Consider the following 21,277-nt stretch of genomic DNA (forward strand, 5'->3'; position numbering starts at 1 on the left):
CCGTGCGCGCCCTCCCCAGCCATGTCGTCCATCCTGCCCTTCACCCCCCCGATCGTGAAGCGCCTGCTGGGCTGGAAGAAGGGCGAGCAGAACGGGCAGGAGGAGAAGTGGTGCGAGAAGGCGGTCAAGAGCCTGGTGAAGAAGCTGAAGAAGACCGGGCAGCTGGATGAGCTGGAGAAGGCGATCACCACGCAGAGCGCCAACACCAAGTGCATCACCATCCCCAGGTGGGCGCGCACCCCCAAACCACCTCTGCGTTCTCCCCGATCCGGAGCCCGCGGCGTCCACGCGGCGCGCTGGCTTCCAGATCCCTTTGCTTTTCCATCCCCGGGAAACGGGGTGCCGCGGGGGTCCCCCCGCCCCCGGGCCGCACTCCGAGTTGAGGCCCGCTTTGTTCGGCCTCGGGCCGAGCCCCTCCTCCGCCTCCCGCCCCGCGCGCGGCCCGCGCTCGTGGAGGTGGCCGTGCCCGTCCCTTTCTTTCCTCTTTTCCTCCGGCTCGGTCCCCCACTCTGTCCCCCAGTGGAATGCAGTCGGTACAGCTGGGGCTGTGGGTGAGGAGCGGGAGCCCGGTGATTGACAGATTCCTTCTTCGTTCTTTCTTTGCCTTCGGGATTAGCATTTTTATCGAGTATTTTTAGACTCGGTTGTTCCAGTCCCCCGCCCCCTGTGCACGCACGCACTTTAGTTGCGGCGCCGGATTGCGACTTCCAAGTGAGAGAGACCAGCGGCAGGCTCCCCCCACCCGCCCGGTGTTTACCCTGCTTTTAGCCTAAGAGATTGCGAGTCGATTGAACCGAGGGGGAAGCGCCGGGCAGATAACAAAACCCGCCCGAAGTGGGCCTCGCTCGCTCTGGCCCTCGCATTCCTGCGGAGCCTCCTTCCCAAAGCGCTTTGCCATCTGTCCCGACCTCCTTTATCCTTGCGTCGCGCTAGCGAGGTCGGGTGAGATCACAGATGGCGGGTGGAGGGGTCAGCGACTTCTCTCCGCTCCCGGGGGCCTTCCTTTGCTCAGCTGTGCCTGGCTGGGCATTGGGATGCGGGCACCTTGGTCTCCTGCCTGATGTGCAGCCCCCTTTAAAGTCCGATTGCGAACCAGGGGAGCCTGTGTGAGGGACGGGGTGGGGCGGGTTTTGGGGGTCTCCGGCTGCAGAGGACTGAGAAGATGACTCGCATGGCCTGACCCTGCAGGGACTGTCGCCTTCGCTTCTGGCCCAGGGTTGACTCCATCCTGGGCCACCTGCTGGGACAGCTGTTGGAGGGCTGCCAGCCGTGTGAGGCGGGCACAAAGCAACATCTGTCCCTGGAACCCAGGGCTGCCCTTCCCTGGATATGAATGCCACACATGGTGGGCATACTGACTTTAAAAAGTAGTTTTGCACAAAACTCAGTGGGTCTGGTCAGTAGAGAGGGAAGGTGACACATGCTATTTGGGGACCATACCCTGGGCTTGTGACAGAAACTGGAGTTGACTTGGCTGGGATGGGGTGGTGGTGATGGGACGGCCTGAGTAACCTGGGCTTTGGTCCTGCTCTTGTTCTTTTTGCTTTTTTTTTTTTTTTTTGTGGTACCTGGGATGGAACTCAGGCCCTTATGCTTGCAAGGCAGGCATTGGAACCACTGAGCCAAATCCCCAGCCCTCTTGTTTTTTGAGACAGGTTCTCACTGTGTATATTCTAGGTTGGCCACAGACTCACCATGTAGCCCAGGTTGGCCTTGAACTCGTGGCATTGATCCTCCTGCCTCAGCCTTCCAGGGCTGGGATTACAGGTGTGCGCCACCACACCGGCCCCGCTCTGGTTCTTAATTCTTCTTTTGGTGGAGTGGGGAAGGGTAGGATGAGTAGGCATCGTATTTCTCCACCTTAGGTAGGGTCTGTAAGAACAGCCTGCTCTTAATCCACCTGGGTGCCTGGAGGGCAAGAGCTTTGTGCTTTCAAGCAGGTAGGGGGAGTGGTATCGATTATGAACCACACAGCTGTGGAAAATGTTTCACAATTTGCAAAGCACTTTCACATGGTTTACGAGGTCCTCGAAGAAAGAAGGAAACCAGCCCATGGAAAACAGATAAGGCCGTTAGAATTCAGACAATCTCTTTTTAAACTTGAGCAGACTTGGGAGGGGAGCCGTGGAAAGGCCAGCGTGGTAGGCGTGGTGTCCTGACCGACCTGCTCTTTCTGCTTCCCTGGGCTCACTGGACCATGTGACTCTGCTGGGAAGGTGGCCCTTGCTGAACCTTGGGGCTGGTGACATTGTGGGAGAGGCATTGTGTCCCCTGCCTTGGTAGGCGTTTGCTTGGGGTGGGGGCAGGGCTTTGATCAGCTCCTCTTCCGTAGCATCCCAGTGGCTGAGGCATGTGAATTCTCAGGATGGTTCTGAAGTTCAAGCCAGGCTCCCCAGCCTTCTCATTAGGGCCCCGGGCATCTTTTGCACCTTAGGAAGGGCTTTGTTTTTGGTGCTGGCGATTCAACCCAGGCCTTGCTCACACTAGGCAAGTGCTCCATTACTGAGCTACAGCCCAGCCCTAGGCAGATTTGATCTTTTCACCTTTTCTCAGCTGGAAAGCCTCAGTTGTTGGGTGTGAATCCAGAAAGAATGAGTTTCCATCCTTGGATTTCATGCCCACACCTCTTGGTCACTGTATCTCCCTTGGCAACAGCTGCTGCTGTTTTGATCCTGGGCAAAAAACCAAAGGCCGTGTCTTGGGGAGTTGGCTAGTTGGGCCCCATAGGTTGTGGGGTTGTCACATTGTCTCCTGCCTGGGGCTAGTGCTGCCTTTGAGACCTAGGACTTTGGAGAGGAGACAAATCATCCCTGTGTGTGTGTGTGTGTGTGTGCGCGCGCGTGCGCGCGCATGCACGTGCATGCACACATCAGAACACTCTAAGACCTGCTGTCGGGTGTAGGGAGTCCTCAGTCCAAGGTGGCTATGCCACGCCTGTTTTGCCTAATATATAATTGCGAGCAGCTCCAGCAACATTTGCCGATTACTGCTGTAGTCTCAGGACTTCCACCCTGAGTTGTGGCTTCTTTGTTTCCCCAGCTCTAACCTGTCCGAGCGATCGGGAGAGCGGGAGGGACACAGGCTTACTCACATTAAGCCTGTCAAGGAGATGGGTGCCGGCGAAGTGTTAACATCATGACTTTGACACACGACGAAGGGGATGTCCTCGCGCGCAGGTCCAGGGAAGAGTAGGACTCAGGTCACCTGTGTAGCAGCAGTGGCTCAGTCCCCACCTGTTGAACACCTGAGCAGAGCTGCATGTGTCTTCCTCCCTGTGCAGGAGAGCAGAGAGGCAGCATTTGCTGCCAAGAAATGGAAACAGGTCGGGACCGAGGAATTAAGGGCACTGAAGCGTCCTTTTAGATAGACACGGACGCCTCACGTCCCCGCCAGGTGCATCCGTGCCGTGGTCTCTGACTGGAAGCTGAAGCCAGCCTTGTTTGTTTGGGAGAGAATGGGGACTTTCTTGTGTCTCAGTACTGAGTCCAGAGGAAATGGGAGAAATGAGCCCCATACCAGGATTGACACAAGGCATCTCCTGCTCTGTGCACCGGATCTTTCAGTGTTGCTGTCACCTCCCTGGGACTCTGGGTGGCTGGGTCAGGGCTGTACCTGGTCCTAGGAGGCCCCTGGTGTTCCTGTGACACAGGGAGCCTTGGTTGTTGCTGCCACACCCAGGAACTGAGTTCTGGTCAAATGCTACAGCGTTAGGTTCTATTGCTTTGATAATATTGGGCCCTTGTCGTGTCTGAGTTGATGTTATGGGCACCAGGAGAGGATGCAGGCCTCAACTCTGAATGTCCTTGTCTGTGGAGAGCTTATACTTCACTAAGGGAAACTCTAATAGGGCATTATCTGAATGTCACACTGCTATTTCTTTTGTATTCCCAGAAATCAGAAGAAATACAGGATCTAGTTTGGGGGGATTTTTCAGAGGAGAGGAACCATGGTACATCTTTTGAATCTTGTAGAAGTCACTACGGTAGAAAATTAAACAATGCCAGCCTTGTGTTTTCTTTAGAAAAAAAAAAAAAGCACAGAATTCGGGTTCTCCACCTGTCATTTTACTCCCTGGATGGATTTGAGATTTTCCTTCATGTTTCAGAGCCTTCTGGTTGGTATCTGCGGAGTCAGGGTGCGATCAGGTGCGAGCACTGGGGAGCCATGTGTCCGTGGAAGACAGAATCATTCAGTGATTTCTGTGTGGTGACCAAGGCAGGACGCCTGTCGCAGGAGGGCCCTGTGTGGGCTGGGAGACATTTTGCCCTGGGATATAGGGGCATGAGCTGCCACCGAGGGTGCATGTTGTGCCCAGCAGTTTGGGGACACAGTTGCCCTGTGGGAGGAGGTGGGCGAGTCAGTGTGGGTGGGTAGTGTCAAGATTGAGTGGCAGCATGATTGTGGCACCTTTTTTTTTTTTTGTACCAGGGATCAAACTGAGGACCTTGCACTTGGGAGGCGGGCGGTGGAACCACTGTGCTAAATCCCCAGCCTCATGGTACCTTTTTTTTTTTGTACGGGGGATTGAACTTGGGACCTTGTGCTTTCAAGGCAGGCAGTGGAACCACTGAGCCAAATCCCTGGCCTCATGGTACTTTTCGATAACCAGAGAGAATTGTCTGTAAGAATGAGCCCATCATCATCTGCCTTTTCCTTGCTGCAAAGGGTTAACAGGCTGGGTCCCATCGCTTACATCCCTGCACAGCATTTTCTCTTGGAAGTAAAAAGTAATTTAGTGCTGCAAACCTGAAAGTCAGGTTTCTTTGGTGGCAGCAGGGACTTCCGATAGATAAATTGAAAAATGATGAAGTTGCAATAAAAAGTGGATGATTTGGCCAAGGATTTAGCTCAGTGGTTCTGCTGCCTGCCTCGCAAGCACAAGGTCCCAAGTTCAATCCCCGGTACCAAAAAGAAGTGGACAACTTGGAGAGAATGGTGGGTGTGGGGCCGTGCAGATTTTGCCTAAGCTATCTTTTCATTTCTCTGGGTGACACTCGCTGAAAGTAAATCCTGTAAGCCTGAGTTTCTGAATGGACCTAAGAACTCAGTAATATATTTTCAAAAAGTCTCTGCAAGGACATCAAGTTTTAAACCACCATTTTATTTGTTTATTTGCCTTTTGAGACAGGGTCTCACTGTGTAGCCCAGGCTGGCTTCGAACTCATGAAGATCCTCCTGCCTCAGCTTCCTGAGTGCTGGGATTACAGGCGTGTGCCACCAAGTCCTACTAAATGACCATTTTAATGATAGAAAAAGTCAATGAATATGGTAGTCATTCATTTTTGCTGAGAAATACAAGAAGTTGATGAAATTGAGAGATTTGGTTTGAGCTTATCACATCAGGAATCCATTAAAGTGAGTTTTAAAAAAATAAATTATTGGTTTAATAATGTATACTTGTGATTGCTGTATTATGATGGAAATAAAATTTACACGATTTAATGGACTGAACGATCATTCATTTCCCTTGTTAATTTATTCGGCAGTGTGAGTGCCTCTTGCTGTACTGTCGAGCCATTCTGTGTGAACGCCTTTGTGAAATAAACAGGACCAAACATTGCTTGCTTTAAATGGAAATTGGATTTTATTTCCTTCTCATCTTCTTCATCCACTGCTCCACCAGCCTTCTATCAGTTTACTGTAAGGTTGGCAGGCCTTTTTCTTCGTGACCAAGGCTCATGAATCGTTTTAATTAACTTTGGTCCTGGTCTCCTTTGCTGTATAGAATGATTTGAAATGAAACAGAAACCTGAAAAGAGCACCACTCCTCTCTTCAAACTCCCCTCTGATAGTGTTGGCGGCCGAAAGGAGAATTGCCCATAAAGCTGCTCCAGTAGGCCCAGAATGAGCCGGTCACAAATTGAGCGTGGGGAAGGTTTAGCAGCCTTGCAGGCCCCAGGGGCTGATGGGTGTTGGAGGGGACCGGGCCCTCCCCAGGAGGCTTGTGATCTTCTGTTGCCCCCAGCCAGCTCCCCGGCCGTGGGCCTTGCGCCACCCCATCCTCAAGTACAGTGCTTCCTGGAAGTGGTTGGAAGTTAACCATGCTAAGCCACCCCACACGGCTCTGCTTTCCGATTTTATTCGATTCTAAGACAACTTCTCCAGGTCACCCTTAGGCTTTCCTCCCAGGCACCTTACGGTGCTAACCCCCTGCCAGCGCGGGGGAACAGGCAAAAGAATGAACAAGGTGCGCTGTTTCACCCGCCATGGCCTCGAGTCTGCTGGCTGTTAAACAGGGGTTCTTTGGCGTTGTAATAATGTGCTATGTGTTCAGTCTTTAGCTAATTTGTAAATACTGTCTTCTTGGTGCTAAGAAACCAAATCCCCCAAGCTCTGCAGTGTATGGACTCCTGACAAAGATAACTGTGTGCATGTTTGTGTTCGCACATGCACACGAGACATTGTTCTTTGTTTTGACTTAATTAACAGTTTGAGAAATAACAAATCGAGCCCTACTATCTGCTGTTGCTTATCCGAGGCCCCTGCTGTAAACAGCAGCCTTCCACAGTGGCGTACGGATGCACAATATTTTGACAGAGACTTGGTGTAAAATGAAAACACAGTAGAAGCCTATTAATTAAGATGTTTGGCTAATTCTGAACAAGGCTAAAGTTTGTTTAGCAGGACTTTTCTCTCCATAAATGCTATCAAAGGAAAAAAAAAAAAAGACTAATAAGCAAGCTTTGGGGGGGTATTTTGGAGGTAGAAGTCAGGAGGCCTCGGTTGGTTCCAGACTGAGCTATGTGAACAGAGGCCAGCCTCTTTCCCTCTGTGGGCCTTACATTCCTCAACTGGAAAACAGGCTAGATAAGCTTTATTTGGGGGCCCTTTCTAATTCCAATTTGACCTTTGTGCAAGCCTTTTATAGGTCTCCTGTTTACAGTTGATGAGTGAATCACAGATCTTTCTTACGTATTGTTCTAAGACCCTATCAGGCCTGTGTCAATTAATTTATAGAGATGAAAGTACTAAAACTATAATTCAGTTTTTAACCTTGATAATTTCCCCCCTCAGTCTTCCTTACTTCTTCCTTCCTCTGTGCCATGGAACCAGTGAAATTTAACTACAAAGGAATACAAAAATAACAGCGCTAGGGTAAAGCCGTGGAGGCTGGGTGTCTTCAGATACAGTGAACAATTTTTGTTCCTTTGTTGCTGTTTTTGGCTTTTCTCAGAGCAGGAAGTTTACTTAAGCTAATGACCACAGAGGCCTAAAAATGGTGACATGGAAGAGGTAGGCACGCTAGAGGATACCTGTGGAAATGTTTGCTCAAATGTCAAGGTTTACCCAGGAAGCTTCCTTTATTTATTTTCAAGCCTCTATATAAAGAAAGACTGCTCGATTGCGTAAGCGTACAGCTTTGTTAGGCAGCGAGGAGGTTAGGAGTTTAAAGCCCGGCTAGGAAATGAAAAGCCAGGCTCTCCCGGTGATGGTTCTCTGTGTTAGATCCTTCTCTCTCTCCTTACAGCTGCCTCGGTTCTCTCTTGAATGCTGGTTGTTGAAGAGACCCGGTATACAGATTCAGCTTGGTAGCTTTTCCTGCTAAAAAGTGTTATGTTGCCAGCTGCCAATCTGAGTTGCAGCTGGGGCGGGGGCGGGGGGTGTCCTGTATTTTTGAAAACTGGGCTTTTGAAAATAGTAATGCTTTTTGGGTGTGTGTTTCTTAAAGGTCTGTTTTTAAGCTGTCACAGCTGAAAAATGCCAAAAGGCATTTTTTCCTTAAAAAATCACCCCTGGGCCAATCCCAAATGTGGAGTAATGCATCCAGAAAGACTTTTTGAGTGGTTACAAGGCCGACTGTGGCAATGGGGATTTTCCTTTTGCTTTAGGTTCTCCCTGTTGGAACCCCTGTCATGGCCTTGTCGCGTGCGGACTAGAGGTCACCTTGCTCCCCCGTGCTCCTGGGAAGGCAGGGCGGTTCCAGCCTCTCCTGCTCCCCCTTCCTGTTTCATGTGTGGCCATTTTTATCTCCCCAGACAGGTTCTTCACTTATTCCCTGGGATCCCTGGGAGTGCACAGGAAAACAGAAAGAGCAAGGACAGCAAGTCTGACAGCTACTGGCTGTGTGTTGGCCTTGGGGACCTCATTTTCGATTTAGCCCCAGTTTCCCGACCTGTGAAATGGGGATTGTACATGATCCTAGAGGAGATGAAACAGATCAAGTCCTTGGCCAATATGCATAGCTCCCAGCACACAAGTGGGTACTTAGCTGATGCTCCATTCCCCTTGCACGGGGAAGTTGGGCCAACGCCCCTGAGCTCCAGGAGGGTCCTCCTGAGCACTCTTTGCAGTGGGAGCTTCCCATCTAGAAAGCCTCAGTGTATATAGGGAAAAGGTCTCCCCGCAGCACGTGCGCGCGCGCGCGCGCATACACACACACACACACACACACACACACACACACACACACACACACACACACACAGCCATGCTGCTTGTTGATTTAGGCCTCGGGTCCCTGTTGAAAAAGAAACCATTCATTTGCTTTAGTGGTTCTGCCACACACACCCCTTCTCTCTCTCCATTTTTAAAATTGTTTGGTTGACTAAAAATAATAGGATGGAAACAAACTTTGATGAATCAGTGCTCCTGGGTGGGGGATGGGTAGGTTCCCAAAGCAGAAGTGAGGTGACTCACGCCCGTGTCACTGATAGCTGCCCATAAGTGCGTAGATGTGCATGATGTTTACCATTGCTGTTGCTTTCTGGGCCCAGCTGGGAGGCAGTTCCGGCTTTGCCTAGGAGCCACCTGGCCAACCAGCTGGCTGGACCACGCGGCAGGAACTCGGGGATCTGAAGTGACCTGGACTTGGGCAGTGCGACCTGCGCTGCCACTGTCCTGAGAGCCAGCCGTGTGGGCAGGGACGCAGCTGCAGGAGCCATACCCCTGTGGTGCCTCTTCATGGGGAGAGGGGCACACAGGGCCAGGAGATGGGGACAGGCCCATCTCCACTGCGCATCCTCCTTCCTGACCACACTCAGGGCCGCGCGTAGCGCCCCACTTGCCCCGGACAGCAGATGCTCCCAAGGCCTGGGCAAGGGGTGCAGGGGGCTGGGGAGCCAGCTGGACTCCAGCCTGGGGCCTGGGAGTCTGCCTGGTGGATGAGAGGCCCCTGCAGAGCGGGACGGTGCTGGGTCTGGCCGGGCCTCCACATTCTGTGGTGACACCAAAGGGTCAGAGGATCCTGAATTCAGACCTGGCCTCCTAAGTCATGAGGTGGCGTTTGTCAGGGCAGGGGTGCTGGAGCAGTCCTGGCTCATGGTTTGTTTCCCCATCTCACTCTCTGGAATGTGGTGACGGCTTTTAGGTCGGCCTCGGAACTCTCCCTGGGGCAGCTGGGTGGTGGCCTCAGGTCTGCACTGATGACATCACTCAGTTGTGTGACCACAGCGAAGGCCCAGCACAGGTGGCAGCAGGTGGGGATCCAGGACTCCATCTCCCTCATCCCACAGCCAGCCCAGAGAGAGAGAGGGTTGGGCCAGCCAGGTGGAACTGGACAGAGCGCTGGGCACTGAGTATGCAATTGTTGGGAATGTGCGGTTTTTGGAGCGCTGACTTTAAGTCGGGCCTCAGCGGACACACAGATGAAGTTCTGGCTCAGTACAGAAGGACTCCAGTTGCCTGCACCAGTGTGGTGGGGCCCTGGAGGAGGTGACCTAGAAAAGGTCAACCAGAGTGTCACTTGGGAGACCTGAGGAAGAGCAGCCGTCCTGGGGATGCTGGGAGCCTTCACAGGGGAGGTGATGTATACACGGGGCCCTGAAAGGTGGATAGGAGTGTTGGCAAGGAGTAGGGGGGTGCATGAGGCACAAGCCAGACGGAGACACAGGGCAGCCCAGGGTGGCCAAGAGGGAGAGGGAGTGGCTGGAGACAGTCGGGCGGATGCTGCCAAGCGCTCTAGTAGGCCAGGCCCAGCGTCTGGACCTTGCTATGTTGGGTCCAGGAGACTCTAGGGCCGGGGAGTGGCATGGCCCAAACTGCCAGCCTGTTCATATTTCCTTTCCTCCCTGGGCCCCATGGCCAGTAACAGCAAGTTTTCTGCTCGAGCTATCCAGGTCAGAGTCGTAATCCCTTACACCACCATGTGGACAGCTTTAGGCTATGTCTGGACCCAGTTGAAAATGGTGTTTTGTTGGCCGTCAGGAGAGAAGACTCGTTGTTCAGCCAGGAGGGCTCCGCGAGCTGCAAGTTCAGGTAATTAGCCAGTGAGTCACCATACGCCTCCCTGGGGAAATGAACTGGAATGTCACTGGGCTACATGCAGTGCCTGATGTCCCCCAGCAGGGACCCAGAGATAGGATCCCAGCCCCTCGCAGCTTTCCCTGAGCCTGACACGCAGTCTTCACCTGGGCCGTCTCCTCCAGGTGGCCCTGTGGGCCAGGCTTTGCCAATCCAGACCATGCTGCAGTCAGTGAACCTACCTGTGTTCTCCCCTGAGACTCACAGCATGATACCCTTGATCATCGACACCTCCTCCCCCCCGAGGAGAGAGTGACAGTTTTGGTCCCCGAGGTTCATGGATTTTACTGTGGGGAGCAAACACAAGTCACACCAGCCATTTGAAGATCGTGTACAGTTTACCTCATTGGCCTTTTGCTGCTGCTAATCTAAGATGATAGGTTTTTGAAAGATAACTTTGTGTCCCCGAACTGATTCTGGTGCACGGGCCATATTTGAGAACGTGGTTAGAGACTAGCAGCTCAAACTGAGATGCGGGGCAGCGTAAAGCCCTGGATTCACCTGTCCTCCGCTACATTCCTGGTGATGGGGTAAGTCTCTTGGGGTCTCTGTGCCTCCCTTCCCTCATGAGTAAAGCGGACAAAGTGCCTCCCTCAGTAGGCTTGTGGAAGGTATTTATTTAGGTCAGCTCTTGCATTCAAAGCAGTTTTGCGGGTGTGAAATATTCAGCAGCAGTCATCTACTGTTACCTCACAGAGCACAGCTTTGTAGTATTGCTAGACACCCTTGTGCAGTGAAGGGCTTAGACCTCTGAGCTCACACTCAGATTTTCACAGAGACCTTAGAGAAAAGCATCAGCAGTGCAGAAATCCCACAGAAATGGGAGCTGGTACATGTGGTACACGTGCTCTGGTGCGTTGGTCCCGAAGCTCAGCTGTGCGTTGTCCAAGGATTTGAATGTGTAGGTGGTTGGGTTGCAGGGCTGGTTTTAGCAGTCTTGTCCCACGACTGCATGCTGGACTGCAGGGAGGGTGCTGTGCTGGGTGCTGTGCCTATCTGCAGGGCCCTGAGGAGGCTGGGCTACCCAGTGCCATGGAGGAGGCGGCGGAAGCTTTCGGAGTGAGGGGTAGAACAGGATTATAAACTTGGGTCTCTGTCCTCGGCCCCATAACTGCCTGAGAAAGAGCGCCGTGCTCACCTTCGTGTGTAAAGCCATGGAATTAGTATTTTTCTCCTTTTGCAAATAAGAAAAACAAGATGCAAGTTACTTAGGAAAGTTACTTTAGTCTCATGGTGAGGGGTGGAGCTAGATTTGCCTTTCTAGACTCTAGGGTGACCATATAATTGATCAAACACAGAGGACATTCCTGAGAGTTAAGAGGTCAGTGCTGTTAATGAGTGTGAGTGTGGTCAGACAGCGGGCTTGGCCTGGGCCCTCCGGGTGAGCCTGGGCAAGTGGTCACCTGCGCCGTGCTGCTCTGTTGCAGTGACCATGACACCTTTGTTCCATGAGGACTGGGTGGATACTCACTGCTGTCCTGGGTAAAAGGCCTGGCCAAGGTGCAGCAGGTGGACAGCATGATGTCCTACCCCAGACCAGGAACTTAGTGATAATCTGCCGTAGCGAAGTTGGCACCAGGGCTCCACTGGCTGCAGTCAGAGTTAGGGGCCTTGGGTTGTGCCGATGGCTTCTCTGCAGGGAGGGGACAGGTGGAGGTGGGTGTACTCTGACTCTATGTGTGAGGAGAGGAGGTGTCTGTACCCTCATCCAGCCCTGTGTCTTTGAAACGCAGGAGATGCCACCAGACCTACCTAGTACAACCTGGGAGATATTTAATGGCCAAGGGCAGAGACTTCTACTGGGTGCCCATCCTCTCGTCCCATGTTGTGTTTCTGCAAAGGCCTTAGATGTGGTGAAAGTTGAGTGGATCATCCTGCTGGGAAGTTTTCGAAGGTGGTGAGGAAGGAATTAAAAATAAAGAAAGCATGGCTTTCCTTTGCCTTTGATTGTGGTAAATGTAGACTGTGCCAGGCTCGTGGAGCGCAGGTGTGATTCCCAGTGACCCCAGTGAAATTCTGTTTGTTTGTTTTTGTTTTGTTTTGAGACAGGGTCTCACTATGTAGCCCAGGCTGGTCTAGAACTCACAGCGATCCTCCTGCCTCAGCCTCCCGAGTGCTGGGATTACAGGCGTGTGCCACCACGCCCGGCAAGCAGGCGAAATTCTGTATAGGACATGTGGAGATCATGCTGTTCACCACTCACTTCTTCATTCTCTTGGGGTTTGTTTGTGCAGTCGTGCAAAGCACCTTTTTTTTCTTGCCCCAAATAATGAATTGGAAGTCTAGAGCAGGCCTTGGGTTCTCTAAACTGTCCAGGGCAGCTCTGGGTGCAGGGGAGAGCAGCCAGGGTGACAAAGGGGACTGGTAACAGGTTGAGAAAAGTGAAATGTCTGGGTAACCCGTTCAGCTCTGGCTTGGCACACTTTATCTGAGACTGCGGTGCTCACCTACATGGCCCTGCCGGGCGGGTCTCATGAGTAGGACAGCACACACCGGAGGCAGCTGTGGTGGTGTGGGTGGGCACAGAGTGTGCATTGCTGAGCCCGGGGTGGACGCCGCTTTCGTGCTTCCTGGGCTCCAGTTCTCCTTGTCACTGCCCACTGTCCCCCTGCTCCAGAGCTGAGGTCCTCAGTCCCTTGGTGCCTGGATTCTGCAGTGAGGCAGGTCCTCCACTCTCAGGTCCTCCCCACTTTCTCTGTCAGGGTCTGGGCCTTCTCTGTCAGGATGCTTCTGGCTGGAAGTGACCCGAAAGTGACCTGAAACTGAAGAACAGCTTCCTGGGGGTGGGAACTCCTGTCCTGGAGAACTGCAGAGGCGGGAGGGTTCAGGAGTTGGAAGGACTCTGGAGCCGGCCATCTTTCTGCCTTTTATCTTCAGCCTGCTGGGTTTTGGTCTTCAAGCTTGTCCCCTCATGGCCCACAGATGGTCACAGCTGTTTCGAACATGGCCCTCTATCCACAGTCACACCCACGGGCAGAAAGGGCTGCTGCTTCTTGGTTAGTTTCTGTCTGGGAAGAAAACCTTTCCTGGAGCCTCCCTGTACATTACTGGCCAGTGTCATGTCACATGGAATCAGTGGCAGAAATAGTGGATTGCCACAAGGCTCCTAAAGGATATGGTCTCATTTTTTGACCCATTAGGGTACTCATTGTGGCGCTGGGTACTTAAACATTTTAATGATTACCAATGTGTGCCAGGACACAATGTGAAATGAATCAGGGGCCAGGCCCTGGCTGCACAAAGCTTGCAGTTGTCAAGGTGGAGAGATAGTTGTGTAACTTCATTTGTCACAGGTAGATTGTGGCAAGCTCTGGGAAAGGTGTCCTGTTGTGTCTCAGGGAGACTAAGGGAAGTGAGGCTCAGAGATGCCTCTGAACATGGTGTCTGAGGACCACACATTCTGTGATCCAAACCAGAGCGTTTCAAGCAGTTCCAGTTTCTGCCTCCACCCCTCCACCCATCGGATTTTCCTGTTGACACAGTGAAGCTGAGAACATGCCCTGGAGTGTGGGTATGGCGTGGGGTAGGGTGCTGAGCTGAGAGCCACTTCCGCTGGGGGAGGGGATACTGAAAGCTCCCTGCAGGGTTCAAGGCTCAAGATGATAAGGAGGAGGATTTCATATCCAGTGCCTCTGCGCAACTTAATTGTTTAGAATGTGCCGTACGCTTTCTCTGAAAGCACATCTGTGAAGAAATAAAAATTCTGTGAGTGTTTGGTGGTGAAAAAGTGCTGGCTGATTCTTGCTGTGACTCTTGGGCCTTTTGCGGCCCTGACCTGGATAGCCTTCGGGTCTCCTCAGCCCAAGGAGCTTGCAGTTTCCTCAAGGTCTGCGAGTGTCTGTCCCAAGGCCCTGCATTTTATTCTCCCATTGATTTAAGAGCTGGGATCACTTGGAACCCCGGGGAGGATCTCAAAGCTCATACAAGATTCCCATTTGAAGTTTGGCTTTTTTTCACACTCGAGGAAAAGAGTTGCTGTTTTGGCTTTGTTTCAAAAGCGAGTCCCCACTCCTGACCCGGGGTGGGGTGGCACGGGGACCTCATGCTTCTGCGAACACGTGACGTTGTCCCCTGGCCTCTTAGCCTGGCCTAGCCTCGGAGCCACCTTCCGGTGCAGGCCTGGAACCACAGCGGCTACTCTCCCTGAGGATTGTCAAGCTTCCAAGAGCAGTGGCCAGGTGAGCCAGGCCATGAAACCAAACTAAGTGTCCCAGGGTGAAGCCGGTTCTGTCGGAGGAGGCTGGGTTCTGAAGTTAATGGTGCAGGCTCACCGCTCACAGAGGGGAGGCGACGTTGGCCTGTGGGGACAGGGTGGAGGACCCTTTGTGTAACCGCGCTGTGGACCAGTGGTCTCTGATGTTTACCAGCGCCTGTTTATGAGAGGGAAGTGCGGTCATAATTCTATCTCTCTTGTGGGCTGCATGGTTGCTTTCCTGGGGTTCATGTGGGAAGTGGTTACCGTTAGGAGGAGGATGAAATGACACCATTCACAAAGAAGGGCCTTTGATCCAGGGATCTCTTTGAATGTCCTCATTTGGTCACTGTGCTTTTTATTTTTAGGTTTTTGCTATCTGCTTTAGCCTCAGTGAGAGGAAAATCAAACCAGGTGTGGCGCGTTGATCTCCCCAGCGGGGCTGAGTCAGAATTGCAGGTCAGACTTCTCCTGTCCCGGGGTCCCTGATGGCTGTGGTGGGGATGAGTCCAGACTGGTGGCCCTTAAGAGCTAGAGACCCTCAGCTCTGGCTGCTCTGTAGGCATCAGTAGCCAAACACATCCCTGCCAGCCCTGAAGCTGAACATGGGCCATTTCTTCCTCCTCCTCCCACACATTTCTCTTTTTAGTTAATTACTTTGTTATTTTGGAGTCGAGGTCTCCCTGTGTAGTTCATGCTGACCTTGAACGCACACCAATCTTCCTGCCTCAGCCTCCTGAGTGGAGTGCTGGGATTATAGAGGTGTGCCACCCCGCCCGGCTTCAATTCAGATGAGTTAGTGAGCTACTTTGGTTGGTGCTGGGGGTGAGATACCACCAGATGTACTTCCGGGGGCCTCAGGTGAGTGGTGGATTTGGGAAGTCGTGTTGGCCCTGCCTCACGGCCGCACGTGGGGAGACAAAGGTGTACCCGAGGCTCGGGCCTGGCAGGAGGCTGGGGAGGTCGGGCTGCAGGTGAGGGTAATTGTCACTGGGCTCTGAGCACAGCTTTCCTGTGTCTACAGGCACCAGCTGCACCGCAGCCCGGCTCCCGTGCACTTGCGGAGAGGGAGGGAAGCGAGTTCGCAGGTTGGTTAGAGATTTCGAAAGCAACAGTTGGCTTTCTCTTACCCACCAGAAACCAGAATCCACTGCTGGCTCAGCCTCTTTACAGCAATAGTGCAACAGAGCACCTTTCCCACGGGGCTGGACTCTGCTCATGGCTTTGTCCAGAACCTCAACCAGCCGCAGGCAGAGCCTCTGAGGGAATCGAATTCCGGGGGCATCCAAGGGCGGCGCCTGCCATCTTTGCTCTTGGGCATATTAAGGCCTGTGAGGAGAGGGACCCCCAAAGACATGCGGCTAGGAACAGCCGGGCTGTCATCCGTGCTCTCTCTGTCCTCTTCTCCAGACGGGCCCCTCTGTGACAAGAAGGAGAGTAAATGAGACGCCCAGTGCATCTGCACCAGTTTTGTAACCTTGGGTGAGTCACTTTGCTACTCCAGGAATCCAGCTTCCTCTTCTGGGAGCTGAAGGTGTTACTTAGCAGGATTTTAAAGTTTTTGCAACCTTAAAATTCAAATTCCTGCACTTGTGTTCAAAGAAATTACTCAGTTACTCATGTTGATAGTTTCAGAATCACAGTATGATCGCTCCGGGGCCCGCAGTTGAGGACAGGATGGAAAGAGCTTGGGGGCTCCAAGGAAGGGGTGGTGGCTGGGACTCCTGCTTTCTATCCATTCACACTTGAATGTTGGGGTCACCTTAGCAGGTTCTCACCTTGGCTACTTTGTTTTTTCTTTTGAGATGTGGTCTCACTCTGTAGTTCCAGGCTGGCCTTGAATGTGTGGCGATCCTCCTGCCTCAGCCTCCCATGAGCTGGAATTACAGGTGTGCACCACCACAGTCACCTCACCTTGGCTGCATTCTGATGCTCAGACCAGTTAATTCAGGTTGGGGGCTGGAAAGTGAGCAGTTGGGAATTTTCCCAGGTGACTGTGTGTAGCGAGGCTGGAAACTGTAGCTGTAGATGCTTATGTAAAACTGTGGTTCAGCGTGACAGGCATGTGCCCCGGGTGGAAAGTGATAGTAGTTGGCTGGGAAAAGCAAAGCACACACTCACACCGAAAGCAAAGAGTGCTGGGTTCAGAGCGTGTGCCGGTTTGGTAATCTCGGCAGCTGCTGGGAGTCCTCACCCTGAGGTTTAGAGACCCACTTGTCTGTATCTCTGGGTCAGTGGTTTTTTAGTGTCTTTGAAGTAGTGGGGCCACCTGTAGCTGGTTATTTCTGTTCAGGAAACCCAGAGTACTATGGGGGTGGAGCAGGTGTGGGTGACACAGGCCATTGTACCCACCCACACTTTTCTTCACGAAACTAAGGGGCCTGACCTTACTGTCAGGTTCCCTGCAGCTCCCCATGGGCTCCTGGGCCACACAAGGCTGTAGGAGTGTGTGCTGCCTGCCAGTGCATCAGGCACGGGGTCCCTGTCTGGTCCGAAGAGTTCCCCACTTCAGCTGTCACATCTAAACTCTGCTGTTGGCCCTGGCCACTGCCAAGAATGGCTTCCGCCAGCGTCAGGGGTCTGCTGGACGCAGCTGCCTGGATTCACACCTCACCCAGAAGACAGGGAAAGGATTGGATGCTGTCCTTCAGGTTCAAGGTGGGCTTGCTCCATGGGAGGATGACAAAGGTGAATGCCTAGTTGGTGTGAAATGAGCCTTAGGGAAGAAAATTTCTCAACTCTGCTTAACCCATGGGCTCTCACAGATGGGGTGGGTTTTAAGTCTTGCAAACCCATGCTTTGAGATGCAGGTGTGGACACAAATTAGGGCGCTGTCTTTCCAGAGGACTGAGTGATGGTCAAGTTAGCACGTAGGAAGCCGATCAGGGTACTTGGGGGAAAGGAGGGTGTAAGGTTTGAAATCCCAAGTGACAGTAATGAAGGCTTTCTATGCTGTGGTCGCACAGTGAGTATTCCAGGGGCTCAGAAGCCACGGAGGGATGGGATGGGACAGATGTGTGGAGCTGGCAAAAGTGAGACACACAGCTGCTTGCAGAATGCATGTGTCTCCTCCCATCTCACCGGGTGCCAGGTGTCTCCAGACCAGCGGAGACCTCATTGCCAGTGAGAACGACTGTCCTTGCTCCCGAGAAAGGTTCCTCCTTTCAGAAGTATGTTACCCCTAGCATTTTCCTTTTTCTGCAGAGTGGGGAGCGGTCTCCTCCTGGTTCTGCTTTAACAATTACCATCTGCTTGCCTTAGTTTCCTGCATAGCTGCAGTTGGAAAGTCTTTTCTCTCTGTGCCCGGAAAAACCATGTACGTCGTATGTCTTCCGTGCTACCTCTCTGTAGAGGCTGCCTTTGGGATGTGGCTTTGTCTCATGAGCTGGTTGGTGATCATCATAAGTGCAGGACTGGCTTTGGTGGGGTCAAAGCTGTCATTTCTCAGAGGGTGATTTCTCCCAGGTTTCTGGTTACACGCCGAGTGTTACCTGGGCAGATAAGATAGCCCCAGGTAGAGTGAAGCACATGCTTCTCATGGTGGGGGCGGGTGGCAGAGGCAGGATGGCTACCCCGTGTGTGTTTTTAAAAAAACATATTTTCTGGGCAGCAGAACATAAGTTTCCAGTAAACGTCTCCCTTTTTACTTTACCTTTTAATTTGAGGCTCTGTGCTCTGAGACTGCCTTGCTGTGATGCCAGCCCTGCCTGGAACTTGCTGCCGAGGGTGTGTCAGTTCTCAGAGTTGGAGTCAGGAGTTGCTTCTGTCCAGTTGATTGACAGCTCTTGGAGAAAGACAAAAATAGATCCCTTGAGCTGGGTGGGGAGGGGACATGCACGTGTTAGTTTATCCCCTGTATCACCTTGATGGCAGGAGGAGGCCTGCTGGGTGGGTTTCTGGTCTGGGGTGCGTTTTCTCTGCCCTGTGTTTGCCTGTGTTGATGCCCAGAGAACCAGGCCTGGGACTGGCCCTCCTGGGAGCCTGTGGCTTGGAGGATAGGCAAGGGGGTGGCCATGCCCAGTGGCTCTCCTCATGGACTTGGTGCGGTCCTTCCGTTCTTCACTCGGCTCCTGGATGGGGCCGGTGGGTGGGTAGGTGGGCGGGGCACGGCAGCCGTGATGGAGGAAGGTGTGTGTTGTACGTGTGATGGCACGTGCAAGGGAGAGGCGGGGCGAGACACCTGGGAAGGCAGAGAGCCACCCGGGGCCGTGTGTCCTTGAGGGTGCTGTCCCGCTGCCTCGTCACTGCACTTTTCGTAATTCGCTGCTAGGAAGGCTGTTTCAGAACAGGAAGGAGGGAGCATGTGGGGTGGACAGCACTGACCTCGACCTTTGTCCTAGGGTGACCTCTCTGCAGTCAGGAGGGAGGGGCCTGCAGGGTCCCCAGAGACCCCAAATAAAGCGCTTGACACAAAGCAGTGCAAAGTGGGCTTTTCGAGGGGGTTGCATGGCTGTCGGGGCTGGTTGAGGCCAGGCGAGGAGACCCCAGCAGGAATACAAGAGACCTCCAAAACCCAGCAGCACCTCCCCCACCCAGGCCGCTCTCCCTGCAGGCCAGCCCTGCAGTCCTTTTCCTCTTTTTTGCCTCCCTTCTTGAACCTCTTAGTGACTCTGACTAGCAGGCAGAGAAGCCAGGTCCCTCCTGCCTGGTCCTCAGCCTCCCAAGAGGGGGTGCATTTCCCAGTAGCCCTGTCTGGGCGCAGGAAGTGGCCTCATCCCTTTTGCTAGGTGACAAGGGACAGTTTTCAGTTAGTGATGGAGCAGAGCCTGAGACCAGTTCTTCAGGCCTCTAGAAGTTTCTGGAGACACTGTGTTGCCTCAAAAAAAACAACCCAACCCAAACAAAACAAAAAACCCCAAAACAAAATAATATACATGCTGTGTGCTCCCCGTAGCTCTCAGAAAATAATGGGTTCTTTTTTAACTGCTCTTACCGGGACAAGGGGAGATATTACTGCCTTTCCCGTGCACAGCACTTTACAGTGTCCAAAGCACTTTTCCGTGAGTGATTCATCTCCGTGACAGTCCCTAGGAGGAGGTGCCAGTGTGACCTTCAGGGCCGTGACTTAATCCCGTGCACAGCCAGGCACTGGCTCCGCAGGGGATGGGGGAAGCCTGTGGTCCCAGCAGCTGTCAGTGTGATGGCTTTGATGTCCTCGCTGCGGGAGCCACAGAGGCTCCTATTCTGGGGGCTCCCCTTTGTCAGAGGGTGGGCTGTGCCTGCTGTGCCCACATGGCATCTGGTAGTGTGTTGGCCGGGTGTCATGCCACCCGAGGAGGTGACAGCCGCCCAGGGAGCTGCTGGGAGGAGTTCCCCTTACATTTCTTTCAACCCCCAACCCGCTGGATCTCAACCTACATCTCATCAGAAACTGCAAGGAGGAGCCTCTGCCATGAGATAGGCCACATCCCCTGTATTGACCCGACAGGTTGTACAATCCTGTTACTGACAGATGGCCCTCAAATCAGGGTGGGCTGGGTGGGAAAGGAACTCAGAATGGCGGGAAGCCCCCCACCTGTTGGACGCAGTGTTGTCACTAAACTGCTGCCAGCAGGCCAGCAACCTGTGTCTCACTCGCATTCGGCACCTCTGCTCCTGATCCACCTGAGCCGGGTGGAGCGGACTTTGCTGCAGGGTGGCCAGAGTCCCTGGCTGGAACCTGCTGTGATCTGTTAACTGTGGTCACCATCTAGTGTCACAGAGACTTTTGATTTTAACTGTGCCCTGGAAGAGAAAAGGCTTCAACATGGTGGGAAAAGAAGATACTAACCCCTTCCCCCAGCTCCCTGAACGTGTGTCACTCGCCTGACATCTGGTGGACCTGGGTGACCAGAGTCCCCTTGCTCTTTGAATGTCCTCATTCGTCACCCCTGTGTCCCAGAGCCCGGTGTGACAGGTGGGACCTACCTGCACTGTGATGTGGGGGTGTTGGCGGGGCATCCGGCGTGATCTGAGATGTAACCTCTTCATGGGTGAGTCACTCGCCCCCAGATAACCACCTGGTACTTTAATGGGGATCTGCTGGTGTCATTGTGGCTGTGGCCATGGTTTCTCTAAAATAAGGTGTTTTCAGAAATGAAAATACAAGGGTTGGTTTTCTTAGATCTGTTGCCATGGAGTTGTGGCTCCTTGGACTTTTCCTCGCAGAGATTCACCTTAGCTTCTCCTTCCATCGTGTGCGCTGGTTTTCTATATTAGTGGCAATAGACAGCAGGTAGATTCTAATATTTCTGGGGGGAAGACATCTTCATCTTACTTACCTCCTTTCCTGCACTATTGTCTTCATAACATCTGTTTGCAGAAGCACGTTTGTATTGCTGAAATCTGATCGTATCCGTCAGAGTCTAACCAGGAAAGCGGGAAGGCCATCAGTATTTACCAGACAGAAAATTTAATACGGGGCCTTGGTCACACAGACAGTCAAGGAGCTAAGAAGCCACATGTGGGAAGATGAGGTGACCCGGAGCTCTGCAGGAGGCCACAGCCACCTTTAAATTGAGGGACAAAGGGGGAAGGTGGTGTTGCCAGCACCCAGGATTGGAGTCACCATGAGCTTGAGATGCCACTGCTTGTAGACGGGCCATCTTCAGTGCCAAGGGAGAAGGGGTGGCGCCCTGGCCTCACTCTCTGTCCCCCAGGAAGTCAGGGATCAGCTCTGGGGCAGACAGGGCAGGGCCTAGGAGTTAGGAGTGGGTCAGAGGGCAAACTGGGCCAGAACCAGCACACCGTAGAGACCGATGCTGTAACTTGCTATTGTAAGGAGCGACTTCCGTACTTTCGTATGATTTTCCTAGTAGTCCCACACTGCTTCACCACGACTGGCCCCAGTCCATAGCCACCCACTGT

At 52.9% G+C, this 21,277-nt stretch overlaps 1 protein-coding gene across 1 annotated transcript in view; it reads left to right on the forward strand.

Annotated features, from left to right (window-relative positions):
- Nucleotides 1-6: 6 nt before the first annotated feature.
- The window catches only part of Smad3 (SMAD family member 3), an 89,653-nt gene continuing 68,382 nt past the window's right edge, over nt 7-21,277 (forward strand). Inside the window, exon 1 of the mRNA XM_010643286.3 lies at nt 7-227. Coding sequence (XP_010641588.1) covers nt 22-227 — 206 coding nt within the window. The 5' untranslated portion in view covers nt 7-21. The remainder of the gene's footprint in view (nt 228-21,277) is intronic.

This window comes from Fukomys damarensis, unplaced genomic scaffold, assembly GCF_012274545.1.
Source record: "Fukomys damarensis isolate Sample0158 unplaced genomic scaffold, DMR_v1.0_HiC HiC_scaffold_25, whole genome shotgun sequence".
NCBI classification, from domain to species: Eukaryota; Metazoa; Chordata; class Mammalia; order Rodentia; family Bathyergidae; genus Fukomys; species Fukomys damarensis.